General features: G+C 37.9%; 1 protein-coding gene across 1 annotated transcript in view; it reads left to right on the forward strand.

Moving 5' to 3' along the window:
* Nucleotides 1-16,980, forward strand: part of LOC136866185 (mediator of RNA polymerase II transcription subunit 25) — a 370,114-nt gene that overhangs the window by 293,905 nt on the left and 59,229 nt on the right. The window contains exon 14 of the mRNA XM_067142927.2: nucleotides 3,549-3,836. Within this exon, the coding sequence (XP_066999028.2) occupies nucleotides 3,549-3,836 (288 nt within the window). The remainder of the gene's footprint in view (nucleotides 1-3,548; nucleotides 3,837-16,980) is intronic.

Consider the following 16,980-nt stretch of genomic DNA (forward strand, 5'->3'; position numbering starts at 1 on the left):
TTTAATTCATTACTAAGTTTGCAAAAGGAGGTTTATACTCTTAATGCAAGAAAAGTGAAACAAGCCAACCTATCTGATTTCTTTAAGGCTGGACAAAGTTCAAAATAATATTTTCTGTCTTATTGTATTTATTATTTGCAAGGATTTACACATGTAGGTCTATTCCATTGGTTTTTTCAGTAAATATGTGATGTATTGTGTAAGTCTGATTTCTAAGTAATTCTGAGTTACAAGTAGATTTTTCTCTTCCCTTTGTTATACCCCGTTTAAGTCAGGTTCAACTATATAATTAAGGGTGAATTAAAGAAAAATAATTACAATATCTTCCCTCAACTGAAGGTCGTTACAATGGACAAAGCACAGTGAAACAATGCAGTTTATGATTTTGGCTTACAGTGGTAGTTATTTGATTACAGTTAAATAATGGATTGTACTGTTTATGTACTCCACTGAAATTTGCAGTACCATTTGTTCATCGATTGGTTGGAAAATCAACAGTATGAGGTATCCTACGCCTGTTACTAAGGAGAATTATGCAAGTAAAAACTAAAATAAGCAAAATAAGTTGTTCAAAAATAATAATACAATTCTTGTTGATTCCTATTTTCCTCTGTCATGGATAATAAATACCCATTTCATTTTTGATAAACATGCAGTACTTGCACATTAGTTAAAAGAATGGTTTTTTACACATCAGCTGCAAGAAACAAATGGTAGTGTTATTAAGGCGACACTCCTGAGATAAACAGATATTTTTACCTAATGCATAGATTTTCACGAAACTGCATAAGAGATATCACAAACTTTTCTTTCATATACAATTACTAGTCCTTCCAAAATAATTTTATTGAATTTTTTGAAATTTTTAATTCCAATTTTTTTCACAAAGTTTACTTAACATGTTATCGGAAATTTGTAATTAGGTAGATAACACTTCTTTAAAAAGCACTACGTATCAATTTTTCTGTACATAATGTATATAAGGAGATATATCTTACTAAATTTTGTGTAATTTTTTATGTTCTAAAAATTTTGTTTTCTTATTCTTCTTCTTCTCCAAAGAACAGAAAATGATTCTCCTGCATTGTGTTTTTCACAGTGCAACATTTCCTGAGTCAAAGTTATGGGGATTGTAGTTTCTGTCATGCCATGATTGTTGGCTGTAGGTGCAGGACGTACATGGCTTGAAGTTGATGCGACACTTTCCTGATGAGAGCAATCTGATTCCAATAACATTTCATGACCTTTTTTCCTTGTTTTCTTTAAAGGAGACTCCTGCTTGGTAATAGCTGATCCCCATCTCTTTCCTGTCAAAAGTTTCAGCAATTCGTTGCTTAGCTAAGGCTGATTTATGTTTACGCATATTGTTTATTCCCTTGGATAGAAGCTATCAGTTATTACAGCACACTATCTTTCAATAATAATAGTATCTTGATGCGCAACAACAAGAGGTTACTTGCGCACGTACTCCACAAAAGTAAACAGACTGGCTACCACCACAGAACTCACAAAAAAATTAAACATACAAGAATAACATAACTTACAGTTGTCGGCACTGCTGTAGTCCCATCAGGAATACCAATACAAGCATACAATGTTGCTCAATGACTGTCGAGTACTGAAATATTAGTCCATAACAGAATTTATAAATTCATTCAGAAATATGGTAGATCTTACAGCTGGATTCTGTACAAATATATCAGGAGTGGGTGGAGGGGGCTGTTGGCAAAGAACAGGCATATTTGATTGAATGGAAACATGACAATGACATCATTACCTAAGAAAGCAGTTCAGCAGATGCCACGCCAATTTCTGCTGTGTGCAGACTGGCAAACAAAGCATTGTTAAAGTGATAAATTGTTTGAATTCAACAAAATAACTTTGTGACAAGAAAGAAGAAACTCAATCTCTTTAATTTCAGTCATTAAAAATATTTCGCCAAAATGACCAAAATATCGATTTTTGTCTCCAGAGTGTCCGCCTTAAGGTGGTTTAAATCATCAAGGTCAAAAAAGACCCCATGCCACCTCTAACATTACTAAAGCCAACACCAGCTCTCCAGAGTTCATGATCATACTGAATTTGAAACTTTCTAAACACTTGGTCAGAGTAGTGTCGAGACCAGAATGAACCAGCCTTCAAATGTAGAATGTAATTCAATTTGTTTTTACTGAAAGCTAGCACATCACTGCAAAGTTGAAATGTTTTATTGTCATTAGTTCATGATACACATTAAAATAGTCCCTATACCTTCAAAGGAAAGCATGTTTGCTTTATCCATGGGTGGTGATAAATTCAACCGACTTTTCTGGTTTCAGTGACAGTCAGATATACCACTTTCTTTCAGTGATTTTAAATACAATGTCGACAAGAGGTAATCATGAGAATTACTTTCCAAAGGGAACAATTACTTAACTAATGAGAAATGATGATGATGATGATGATGATAAGACATTGGGTTTCTGTCTTTTTATTTGTATGCTTTACGGCACCTTATTTTGTAAGTTAAAAAACTGTGATTTGTTGACAACACAATGTATTGGAAAAATTCCAGTAGATGGTACTGTGTTTCTGTGTTCAAGAATTTAATTTCTAGTTTTGATTATTCATATGTTGCTACCCTAGTTTCCTGTTTAAGGCTTTATTGGATGGTATGCAACTGGAAACAAAAAGTTGCATTCACTTTTGATGGCTTCCAACCAATATCAGTTTATCAGTTCTACATATGCTCGGCAACAGGCAAGTGTTGGCAGGTCTTCACTTGAGTTTTGAATAAATCTAAATTAAATCAGCATAATTATTGCTTAAAATAAGTAAAATAGCTAGTTACATTATGCTAATGAGTACAGAAGGGAAAGCTGTTGAAGAAATTGTTAAATCGACTTATGATCCTGTAAAACAGGAAAATGGCAGATAACAAACTTCTTACTGTAGGTTTCACACTACAAATGAGTCACCATTTTGTGGGCTCAGTATGCTTTTCCACTTTGTAATTCCATATTTTCCACTTAGAATACACTTGCTTTGAAAGAGGATATCATCATCACTAAGGTACATATTTTCCTCTTCTTCTGCACTCTGTTCTGTATCACTATCATTTTTGCTGTTAATAGTTTTTTCCTTTATTCTCACTATTTTCACCACCTATACTTACTTTCTTTTTTCCACAACTTGTAGAAGAGATGGCTTCTTGTTCTTCATAACTCAAATTATTTGTAATGATCAATAAAAACTCAAGTCAGATGGCTACTTTCTTTTGGAGCAGTATTCTCAAGACAGCAGCAGCTATTTTGCAACATGGCCTGACAATGATACCGTTCCACTTTCTTGGACTTTATTCCTTCTGTTAGGAGGTTACGCAGTTACTGTCCTCAGATAAGAAAGAATGAATGTGGGTGATGGTAGGCAATGGTTAGGGTCTGTATGTCAGAATATATGGAAACTACAGCAAAATTAATCTGTGATGGGTCACAAAGTACCCTGTGCCAACTCTCATGGGTTAAATTCAGTATGTAAACAATTATTAAAATCTATGGTATACCTTTCAGGGCAATGAACGACATCTAGGTGGGCCAGGAGCTAACCAGCAGAAGCAGCAGCAGCAACAACAGCAACAACAACAACAACAGCAGCAACAACAACAACAACAACAACAGCAACAGCCAGGAGGTAGTGGTCCTCTCAGGGGTCAAGGAATGATGGGCGGACCTCCCCAGCGGCCACCTTTTGACCACATCGAGGCTGCTCGCCAGCAAAACTTGGCCAAGATCCAGCATCTAAGACAGACATTGGAAGCTGCTCAACAACAAGAACTCCAGTATAAGTCCCAGTTAGAGGTCAGTGCCTTGTGTAGCTTCCTTTTGTATTGAGAAATAGAATCATCAGTACATTATTTTACAAAGACATTTTTCCAAATTTGTTCTCCGTTTTGTAATTTTAGAAAACGTTTTACTTTCGTAGATTCATTTCCGAATAAATCTCACAAATTACATATCAGATCACTGTGTAAGCAATGCTAGGAATTTGACGGAGTTTTTATAATGGATTGAAATTCTCTCCGCAGCCAGGATTCGTATCCGGGTTTTCAGCCACTGGGGCTGACAACTTTGTCTGCTGGTCTACCAGGGAAGCCAGGTGAAATGAGAGAGATTTTAATCCATGTATAGAACAATTTATGCTCGATCTTTTTGAAAGACAAGGCTCCTTAACAGTTGGCTCATATGGAATAAACAGAAGTCTGCATGGAACTGAAGAGGTATATAAACAAAGAAATTATACTAGATACATACATGTAAGAAAAACAAGTGAGATTAGATACACTCACAGATGGACATAATATACAGGGCCAAAATCTGACATGTTCATTGCAATAACTAGTATACTGCTAAAGATATTGAAAATTTGTTTTCAGTTTTAGTAATGTTTCCAAAGCACCTAGGACCAGGCTTGAAGTACTTTTCCAAGATGTCAGCGTCTGCTGAGTTACCACTACTAACTTTATTTTTAAACAGAGCCACATTGTTTTCTACACCTAATAAAGAGACATGGACATGGTAAATTCAAGGGTGTGATAATTTTCAAAATCCAAGAAGTATTTCTTGAGGAAATGGAATGTTTTCAGCATGCTTGTTTGCCAGCTGTGAGCTGCTCTTTTCGAATGAATATTGTTCTTGGATCAGTTTTTTCATAAACTGTTACCTTTGATGATGTTAAAGGTTTAAATTATGCAATATTATCACAGTATATTCAAGGACAGAGTAAAGCAAATATCTAACTCCACCATTGTCCAGTTCCAAGTCCAGAATGGGAAAGTGGGAGCATTGGCTGGCTTAGCAACCAGCTGCAAAAACTGCTAACGCTGAGTGTCGAGCGGTGGTAAATAACTCGACCCCCCGTAGGGGCCAATGGCTTCGGGCAGATGAGCCACTGTGGGTGGGGTAATTGTCCCCTCAGTGTAGGAAATGACACTGGAACTCATCATCTGTGTATTTAGCCCAACGGCAAAACGGACGGAGGAACATCCTTTTTGTGGTTCTCAGCGGTCGTGGAGAAAGATAACGTCATGCCAGACGGACTGGCTGTGAAGGCACAACTCATTGGTATTTAGAGTCTGCGCCAGTCCGTTGCAGTCATGGTACTAGAACCTGCACGTAGCATTTCATTTGTGCTGCAGAGTATTGTTCTGAGATCATACTGTGTGGGTCACTTCCTTGCAAGGTGCTATCCACCTTAAACGAAATACCGCTTTTGGCACTTTTCCTGCTGTCAGGCCCTTCAATTCAAGTCCAATGGTGATGGGATAAGGATGGTGGAGGCAGGTTTTTGGGTGAGACTGAAAGCCTCTAATTCGGACCTGCATGTTGGCAGCAGATGTGTGATGGTCGTCTTTCTGAGACCCCATGACTACCTATGAATTCGGTCCTGCATCGGTGTTTATGCAGGCCTATTTAGGATCACCGCTGCCCACCTTGATTGATGAAGTGTAGTCACACTCTCAGCTGGCTGAGAGGCTGCACCCAGCGGGTCACCCCTTATGCGGTTAAAGAATGAAGATTAACAAAACTTTTATTATTGGAGCCTGGAATGTTTGAACCTTACTTGATTTGAAAGACAATAACACACCTGAGAGAAGAAAAGCGCTTGTCACTCATGAGCTTGGACGAATGAACATTGATATTGCTGCCTTAAGTGAAACCAGACTGTCCAGCGAAAGTAAACTTTAGGAGTCCAGCTCACACAATCTTCCAGAAGGGAAAGGATGAGGGAGAACACCGCATTCATGGTGTTGGATTTGCTGTGAAGACTACATTGGTGAATGATTATCAGCTAACTCCAACCGCTATCAGAAAATAATTATGTCTCTCCGAATCCCACTCTTTGGAGCTAAATCTATGACACACATTGGATGCTTGTGTAGAAGCTAAAGACCATTCTACAACCTGCTGAGCACTAGCATCACCAAAGTGCCACCAAGAGACAAGCTCTTACTACTTGGCGATTTCTATGCCAGAGTTAGTAACGATCACCATTTTTGGGACAATGCAATGGGAAAACATGGACTTGGCAAATGTAATGCCAATGGTCTACTGCTCCTTGGTCTATATGCTGAACATGAACTCTTTATTACTAATATTCAGTTCCGCCTGCCTAATCGCTACAAGACCACTTGGATGCATCCTCGCTCAAAGCACTGCACATCCTTGACTATATCATCACAAAGCCTTGTTACAAGGACCGCAAGAAACGTCAATGACTGCTGGACAGATCATAAGCTCGGGTTTTTTTGCCGATTAAGAACTTAAATCTGTTGCAAACCAAAAGGATCCATCCACAACCTGCCCAGAAAGAAATTCAATACTTCTAAACTTAAATTGAATCCATTGCTACAGATTACAGAAATGCAATCTCAAACAAACTGGCTGGTCATCCAGTCAGTAGTGATAGTACAAATCAGGCGTGGGCCACGCTAGAAGGTCATCACTGAGTCAGATGAGTAAACAATTAGTTTTGTGAGGGGGAAAAATAATAAACAAGACTTGTTTGATGAAAATAATGAAGAAATTCATCAATGCCAAACGGGAAGCTCATCTATCCTGTCTTCAAGATCTGTCTTCCAATGTGAAAAAATCACATTTCTTGGAACTGGAAGGAAAATGTCAGCCGCAAATTAGGGAAATCAAGTATAACTGGTGGGAACAAAAAGCTGAAGAACTGCAAAGACTATCTGATGCCCGTGATCTGCAAAACTTCTATGCTGGTATAAAGGAGATACGTGGTCGAGTTTGATCTTCATCGGGGACATTGAAGACTGCTGACAACTCCATCATTTTAACGGATAATGGAGAAATTTTAGAGTATTGAAAGGAACATTTCTCTGCGTTTCTAAATTGTGCTTTCAATGTTGCTGAGGACTTTCTTCGTAATGTCCCTGAGCAGCCCCAACAACCATGGATGGCAGTTCCATCCAGATACAGAAACTTCACCAAAGCACTCAATCAGCTAAAGCCAAGAAAGGATCCTGGTCCTGATAAGATCCCTCTACAAAATGGAAGTATACCCTTGAAGACTAGACTTTTCACACTCACCCTCTTGATTTGGGAAACTCGAGAAGTACCTGACGACTTGAAGAATGCTACCATTGTCACTGTCTTCAGGAAAGGCAATTGTTGTGTATGTGGGAACTACTATGGTGTATCGTTTTTGCCAATTGCAGGTAAAATTCTTGCAAGAATTCTATTAAACTAGCTCCAAGTTATCTCAGAGAGGATTTTGCCTGAGTCTCAATGTGGTTTCTGAACCTCTAGAGGCACAACAGATATGATCTTCCGTGCTAGACAGCTCCAGGAAAAATGCAGAGAGCAACAGCAGCCTCTGTATTTAGTTCTCTATGATCTGGAAAAAGACTTTTGATTCAGTACCAAGATCTGCTATTTGGAAAGTATTGAGACATTTTGGATGTCCTTAACGTTATGTGGAATTGTTTCAAGCTCGTCATGATGGCATGTCTGGACAGGTTCTTCATGGTAACTCAGTATCATATTTGTTCTCAATCACTCATGGATTGAAACAATGCTGTGTGCTTGCTCCTACACTCTTTGCACTGTACATGGCTGCTATGCTGCATGAATCATCTGCAGACAACTTAGGATTGGAGATTAAGTTGCACTTTGATGGAGGCCTATTCAGTCTGGCAAGACTTTGTTCACAAAGACGTACTCCGGTTACCAGGGTGACAGAACTGCAGTACGCCGATAACACCGCATCTCCTGCTCTAACATCTGCAGAACTACAACAGTCAGTCAACTGCTTTAAAACTGCATGTGATCACTTTGGTCTTGCTATTAATGCAAAAAAATTGAAGGTTCTTGCATAACCTGCCCCAGGATTGACTCTTCCTCAGTTCAGTATCTCAGACACAACACTTAAGGAGGTTGATCACTTTTCATATCTTGGTAGCATCTTGTCTGAACAGTGTACCTGCGAACAAGATCAATCGATCAATCAGTCAATCAATCAATCAGTCAATACTGATCTGCGTTTAGGGCAGTCGCCCAGGTGGCAGATTCCCTATCTGTTGTTTTCCTAGCCTTTTCCTAAATGATTTCAAAGAAATTGGAAATTTATTGATCTTCCCTTGGTAAGTTATTCCAATCCCTAACTCCCCTTCCTATGAATGAATATTTGTCCCAGTTTGTTCTCTTGAATACCGACTTTATCTTCATATTGTGATCTTTCCTACTTTTATATACGCCACTCAAACTTATTCGTCTACTAATGTCATTGCACGCCCTCTCTCCGCTGACAGCTCGGAACATACCACTTAGTTGAGCAGCTCTTCTTCTTTCTCCCAGTTCTTCCCACCCCAAACTTTGCAACATTTTTATAACGCTACTCTTTTGTCAGAAATCACCCAGACAAATCGAGCTGCTTTTCTTTGGATTTTTTTCTAGTTCTTGAATCAGATAATCCTGGTGAGGGTCCCATACACTGGAGCCATACTCTAGTTGGGGTCTTACCAGAGACTTATATGCCCTCTCCTTTACATCCTTACTACAACCCCTAAACACCCTCATAACCATGTGCAGAGATCTGTACCCTTTATTTACAATCCCATTTATGTGATTACCCCAATGAAGATCTTTCCTTATATTAACACCTAGATACTTACAATGATCCCCAAAAGGAACTTTCACCCCATCAACGCAGTAATTAAAACTGAGAGGACTTTTCCTATTTGTGAATCTCACAACCTGACTTTTAACCCCGTTTATCAACATACCATTGCCCACCGTCCATCTCACAACACTATCGAGGTCACCCCGCAGCCGCTCACAATCTTGTGACTTATTTATTACTCTGTACAAAATAACATCATCTGCAAACAGCCTTATCTCTGATTCCACTTCACACATATTATTGATATATATAAGAAAACATAAAGGTCCAATAATACTGCTTTGATGAATTCCCCTCTTAATTATTACAGGGTCAGATAAAGCTTTGCCTATTCTAATTCTCTGAGACCTATTTTCTAGAAAAATAGCAACCCATTCAGTCACTCTTTTGTCTAGTCCAACTGCACTCATTTTTGCCAGTAGTCTCCCATGATCCACCCTATCAAGTGCTTTAGACAGGTCAATCACGATACAGTCCATTTTACCTCCAGAATCCAAGATATCTGCTATATCTTGCTGGAATCCTACATGTTGAGCGTCAGTGGAATAACCTTTCCTAAAACTGAACTTCCTTCTATCGAACCAGTTATTAATTTCACAAACATGTCTAATATAATCAGAAAGAATGCCTTCCCAAAGCTTACATACAATGCACGTCAAACTTACTGGCCTGTAATTTTCATCTTTATGTCTATCACCCTTTCCTTTATACACAGGGGCTACTATAGCGACTCTCCATTCATCTGGTATAGCTCCTCCAACTAAACAATAATCACATAAGTACTTCAGATATGGTACTATATCCCAACCTATTGTCTTTAGTATATCCCCAGAAATCTTATCAATTCCAGCTGCTTTTCTAGCAGTAAAATTACATTTTAAATATTTTAAACATTTTAAATAGCCAGAGTTATGAAGCTCAGTACATAATTTACTTCCTCTTGTTTCATAAGATTTCTTGATTAAATTTTTTTTTTTGCTACTGGTGTCATTACAGATGAACAAAATCTCATTGAAAATGTCAGAAATAAAGTAAGGGAAAATGAACATTCCTAATATTGTAGACCTGGTAGGTAAAAAGAAAAAGATGTCGATAAAAGAATCGGGGCTACTCATGCAGCATTTGGACAGTTAATGCACATAGTCTTCATGAATAACGACCTAAAACTGTATATCAAACTCATGGTGTACGAAGCTGTTGTCATTTCACGCTACTGTATGGCTGTGAAACTTGGACACTGTACCACCGTGAAATCAAAAAACTTGAGCGCTTCCACCAACAAAAAATTGGATACATCTTGAATATTAAGTGGGAGGACTATGTGACCAACACGGCAGTTCTCAGCAAAGCGCAGCTAAAAATAGCATTGAGGCAACAATCATCGCTCATCAACTGAGATGGTTAGGCCATGTTCACCACATGGATGAGACCAGGCTCCCCCGCCAAATTCTTTATGGTGAACTTTACTACAGCACTAGACCTCATGGAGCCCCTCTTAAGCATTTTAAGGACCAGCTGAAACACAGCATGAAGACAGCTGGTGTAAGTATACAGACATAGGAAGAATGTGCTGTGGACCGTTCACTGTGGCGGAACACTAAATCCACTGCTGTCAACTTGTTTGAAAGATAACGCCGCAGACATCAAGAGGCTTTGCGACAAGCAAGAATGCTCTGTCAGTTACAACCCCACCCTCCTGCATCCATTCAGCGTGATGTGCGTGGGCATATGTTTTATGCCAAGATTGGTCTGTTTAGTCATTGTAAACACATCCATAAACAGAGTTGATGCACTCACCTTATGCAGGAACAAGTTATATCTACTCGGATCGAGTTACTGCCGCTGACGAAAGCAAATATCTAATAATCATAAATTGTAGGAACTGTGTATCAGCAGCTCATGAAGTATGCATAGCACGTGCCGTAGCAACCTACTTATTGATTAATTTTAATACGCTGACCCACAGCTGGTGAATGAAGCACATTTGAAGACTTTCCATTTTCTCGAAAATAATCACACCTCTGAAAACCTAAATTGGTACCCTTATCTCAATAGATATTGACACTGTGGAGAAATATTGCAAGTTTGATTGTGAACCCCTTGGTGACATTAATGAAAGTGAAAACAGATGTTTTGCAGTATATCTTTTAACTGTTTAGAAGTTATATGAGGTGAGCATTTTAACTCTCTCATCCTGAATATAAATAAACACCTGTAACAGATTTTAGTAAGATTTTGTTTTACACAAATGCTTACAAGGGATTAAAATACTCTCCCTGGTAGGGGTAGAGGTATACATTGTAGACTTCCATTGTAATTCCTTCTGCTAGATGAGCCAGGTGAGGAAAAATGTTTAGCAGAAAATTACATTTTAAATAGCCAGAGTTATGAAGCTCAGTACATAATTTACTTCCTCTTGTTTCATAAGATTTCTTGATTTAAATTTATGGTTATTTTCTGCTATTGTATGTTATTACGGATGAACAAAATCTCATTGAAAATGTCAGAAGTAAAGTAAGGAAAAATGAACATTCCTAATATTGTAGACCTGGTAGGTAAAAAGAAAAAACTATTGACTTTTGAATTTAGAAAGAACAAGGACAATTTTCCATTTTGTTTCAAAAAGAAGGTTGTGAAAAGAGGAGCTACTTATATTTGACTAATGAAATAAAAGTGCTCTTTACTACAGCATTGTAAATTTCTTTAAATTAAGTACTGGAGGTGGAAATCACATGTAAGTCAAAACCAAAAAAATGAATGAAGTTGCTAAATGACCACTGTACACTGTCTGTTTCCTGTATGTAATTGAAACTAATGAGGAAAGCATAAAACAATCCCTCAATATCAAAAAAGAAGTAGAATGGTTAAATGCATTTTTGAAAAAAGAATTAAAGATAAAAGAATTTCACAATGAATGTTGTACTTGCAAGAAAGCATCCAGGCAAAGATGACCACAAAGATTATTTTTGAATATGGACACCAGAATAAAAATAAATTTAGTAAATCAAATAAGCGTAGTGTTGCAAACCGTAAATATTAAATGTGAGGCAGAATAAAAATAACTGTACTGTTATTTTTATTAACAGTATACAAAAGGACTAAAAACATTTCATTACATTTTTATACAGCCTCAATATATTAATTGCAGACCAACTTTCACTTACTAATCTCTGAATTCCTTGTGAAAGGAAACTTTCTGCTTGACTTCATAAGCACTTACGCATCCTTAATTGCTTCTGTTTCATTATCTGTACAGAACATCTTCCTGTGTGGTGCCTCCTTAAGGGATCCAAATACAGTAGAAGTCTTTTGTAGCGAGAATTCATAATGGCAAAAAATTTACTCGCTATAGCGGATTGTCGTTATATCCGATTTTTTGTAAAAGTCGGGAAAAACCTCATGCACATTGAGATCGGTCGGTATGAAATGGCAGTAAGTTTCTTCAAAACTTGCGTTTTCGTGGGTGATGTCCATACTACGGCTTATTTGTTTGTTATTTTTTGAAATCGGATACTACGTGAAAGTGTGTTTAATTTCATTTTGAAAAAATGATAGTACCACCTCAGAGCCTTCTGTTGCGAAGTTGCCGTTTTCTTCTTCAAACGGCGTCACCTAACCTAACCGTATATGTATCATGAAAACATATTTCAAGCGCATGTAGAGAAATGATAACCTTCTCGCTATAAATTTACATAGGAATAGCTTTACCGAAATTTAATTAGCCCGAGAAAATACAAAAACTACCCTCTGAAATCAGTGACGAACTCTGCTCTATCTTCAGGTGTATAACATTCTTACTTAATTTCAGTATATGACATTAAAATTATCATAGGTTATGATTTTCATTTGCGTGTTGACATATAACTAACACAATAGGATTTGAGGAATGTTCTACAATTCAACACAATGTAAAATATTTGAAATTTCAAATTCAGCAAAATGTAAAATATTTGATATTTGAAATTTGAAATTGGGAATAGAACTGAAGGATACGAAAGGGTGATTGGTAAATGTGGGGAAGATATGGAAGCTAATGGGAATGGGAAGCATTTGCTGGACTTCTGTACTAGTATGGGTTTAGCCGTTATGAATACATTCTTTAAGCATAAGGCTATTCACCGCTACACATGGGAGGCTAGGGGTACCAGATCCATAATAGACTAAATCTTAACCGACTTCGAATTCAGGAAATCTGTCAGGAATGTACGAGTTTTCTGGAGATTTTTCAATGATGCAGATCACTATCTGATCTGTAGTGAACTAAGTATATCTAGGCCTAGAGTAGAGAAAGTGAAATCTGTCTGCAAACGAATAAGGGTAGAAAATCTCCAGGACGAGGAAATTAGACAGAAGTACATGGATATGATTAGTGAGAAGTTTCGAACAGTAAACAGGTTCTGGATATGGAAAGCGAATGGGTGGCATACAGGGATGCTGTAGTAGAAGCAGCAAGGGAATGCCTGGGAACAACTGTGTGTAAAGATGGGAAAAGGTGAACATCTTGGTGGAATGATGAAGTGAGAGCAGCTTGTAAACGTAAAAAGAAGGCTTATCAGAAATGGCTCCAAACAAGGGCCGAGGCAGACAGGGATTTATACGTAAATGAAAGAAACAGAGCGAAAAAAAAAAGTTGTTGAAACCAAAAAGAAGTCGTGGGAAGATTTTGGTAATAACCTGGAAAGGCTGGGTCAAGCAGCAGGGAAACCTTTCTGGACAGTAATGAAGAATCTTAGGAAGGGAGGGAAAAAGGAAATGAACAGTGTTTTGAGTAATTCAGGTGAACTCATAATAGATCCCAGGGAATCACTGGAGAGGTGGAGGGAATATTTTGAACATCTTCTCAATGTAAAAGGAAATCATCCTAGTAGTGTTGCGAACAGCCAAGCTCATTAGGAAAAGGAAAATGTTGGTAAAATTACGCTTGAGGAAGTGGAAAGGATGGTAAATAAACTCCATTGTCATAAAGCAGCAGGAATAGATGAAATTAGACCTGAAATGGTGAAGTATAGTGGGAAGACAGGGATGAAATGGCTTCACAGATTAGTAAGATTAGCATGAAGTGTTGGTAAGGTACCTTCAGATTGGACAAATGCAGTAATTGCACCTATTATAAGCAAGGGAACAGGAAGGATTGCAACAACTATCGAGGTATCTCATTGATTAGTATACCAGGCAAAGTATTCACTGGCATCTTGAAAGGGAGGGTGCGATCAGTCGTTGAGAGGAAATTGGATGAAAACCAGTGTGGTTTCAGACCACAGCGGGGCTGTCAGGATCAGATTTTCAGTATGCGCTAGATAATTGAAAAATGCTACGAGAGGAATAGGCAGTTGTGTTTATGTTTCGTAGATCTAGAGAAAGCATATGACAGGGTACCGAGGGAAAAGATGTTCGCTGTACTGGGGGACTATGGAATTAAAGGTAGATTATTAAAATCAATCAAAGACATTTACGTTGACAATTGGGCTTCAATGAGAATTGATGGTAGAATGAGTTCTTGGTTCAGGGTATTTACAGGGGTTAGATAAGGCTGTAATCTTTCACCTTTGCGTTTCATAGTTTACATAGACCATCTGCTGAAAGGTATAAAGTGGCATGGAGGGATTCAAGTAGGTGGAAATGTAGTATCCAGTCTTGTCTATGCTGACGACTTGGTCTAAATGGCAGATTGTGCTGAAAGCTTGCAGTCTAATATCTTGAAATTTGAAAAGAGGTGCAAAGAGTATGGTATGAAAATTATCCCTTCTAAGACTAAATTGATGTCAGTAGGTAAGAAATTCAACAGAATTGAATTTCAGATTGGTGACACAAAAATGGAACAGGTAGATAATTTCAAGTATTTAGGTTGTGTGTTCACCCAGGATGGTAATATAGTGAGATTGAATCAAGGTGTCGTAAAGCTAATGCAGTGAGCTCGCAGTTGCAATCAAGAGTATTTTGTAGGAAGGAAGTCTTCTCCGAGGTGAAACTATCTTTTCATCAACTTTGCTTTACGGGAGCGAAAGCTGGGTGGACTCAGGATATCTTATTCATAAGTTAGAAGTAACAGACATGAAAGTAGCAAGAATGATTGCTGGTACAAACAGGTGGTAACAATGGCAGGAGGGTACTCGGAATGAGGCGATAAAGGCTAATTTAGGAATGAACTCAATGGATGAAGCTGTATGCATAAACTGGCTTTGGTGGTGGGGTCATGTGAGGCGAATGGAGGAGGATAGGTTACCTAAGAGAATAATGGACTCTGCTACGGAGGGTAAGAGAAGTAGAGGTAGACTAAGGCGACGATCGTTAGACTCAGTTTCTATCGATTTAAAGATAAGAGGTATAGAACTAAATGAGGCCACAACACTAGTTGTAAATCAAGGATTGTGGCGACGTTTAGTAAATTCATAGAGGCTTGCAGACTGAACACTGAAAGGCATAACAGTGTAAATGATAATGTATGTATGTATGTATGTATGAAATTTCAAATATTTTACATTGTGTTGAATGGTGGAACATCCCTCAAATTCTGTTATATTAACATTAAAATTAAGCGATCGTTTATTTCAGCTTTTATTTCTAATGCATTAACAACTGCTCTCGGTCACATTATTTACTCATTTATTATGAAAACGTGTTATTCTCTTTCATTTTGAATTTTCTTCTGAGAACAGCAGTCAACAGGTATTACTAATCGACTTCTGACATCACCTCTGAATGTCGACGAGAGAGCTCGCGAGTGTACATAGCGAGAAAACTATACCGAAGATGTGAGATCGCATTTTGTGGCAAACGTTTCAGTTTTCTTATTCAAACAGCATCACCTAACATAACTTAACCGTACTATATGTATGATAAAAACATGAAATGATAACCGTCTTGCTATAAATTTACACGATAATAGCCTTTCCGAAATTTAACCAGACGCGAGAAAATATAAAGTGACCCCTGAAGTCAATGATGCACTCTGCCATGTCTTGAGGTGTGTCCCATTCCATACCTGCCAACTTATACGGTTTGTCCGAAAAATTTACGAAAAGACAGTGTGTGTTACGGTTTGTCCGAAAATTTACGAAAAGACAGTGTGTTTTACGGTTTTATGGATGAACTAATTTTTAAAAATATTTTATGTACCAAGATCCTCTTTATAAAATTTGCGGCAAGCTGCCGATACACATTGTGTGAACAGCGAATATTCGATACATCACTCTGATTTATATTTGTCCGATCGTTACAGTCTTCGACTGGGAATACGGGATGCATCCTGAATCCCAGTCAGTCGATATCGATTTGTAGAGACTGAGTCTGGAATAACCGTACACTCGTTCTTTGCGTTGATTTGTTCGATAACAACATTTACTGTCCAGTATAAAAAATAGTTTTTTTAAAATCTTCGCCACGAATTACAAAGCATAGGTTATGTTGTAGTTACAAAAAAACCATGTGAATTATGTTCGTCGCTTATTTTGCTTCATATTTATTGCTACGAAGCTGAGGTTATTTAGTTGTGGAGTAATGTGAATTGTGGTCGTTGCTTATTTTGTCTTATGATTGTTGTTTATCGGTAACCATAAGTAAATTTATGACAAAAACATTATTATTAGGTGTTTAGGGAAAACTACTCTTTGAGTTTTCATGCATACTGAAATCTAGAAAAGGTGACAAATTAGCGTTTTGTACTGCGTGCTCTTGTGATACTGGTATTAACATACCACATTGTGGCAAAAAACGACCTGACTAATTATGTAAAGTGTGTTAAACATCTTGGTAATTTATAATCCAAGGAAGCAAATCAGAAAATTAACAGTTTGTTTGCCAAAACTGGAGGTAATGTTTACGATGTAATAAAGGCCGAGTGTTTGTATACTTCTTTTTTAGAGAAACAAAACATTTCATCGAGTGCAACTGATCATACAGCAGCTTTTGTTCAGAAAGACATTTCTTATGTTGGAAAATGCAAAAAAGTATGGTTGTGGTCGCACAAAAACAACCTGTGTCCTAAACGAAATGACGCATACTGCAACACACGACATTGTTACTTGTTAACAGAATAGTCCTTTTTCTTTGTCTACAAATGGAAGCATGATACCGATTCCAAGTTATATCCTATAGTACCAGGCGAGTTGCCCGTGCAGTTAGGGGCGCACAGCCATGAGCTTGCGTCCGGGAGATAGTGGGTTTGAACCGCACTGTCGGCAGCTCTGAAGATGATTTTTATCTGGTTTCCCACTTTCACACTAGGCAAATGCTGGGGCTGTAGCTTAATTAAGGTCACGGCTGCTTCCTTCCCACCCCTAGGCCTTTCCCATCCCATCGTCACCA

The sequence above is a fragment of the Anabrus simplex genome, chromosome 3 (assembly GCF_040414725.1).
Source record: "Anabrus simplex isolate iqAnaSimp1 chromosome 3, ASM4041472v1, whole genome shotgun sequence".
Lineage (NCBI taxonomy): Eukaryota > Metazoa > Arthropoda > Insecta > Orthoptera > Tettigoniidae > Anabrus > Anabrus simplex.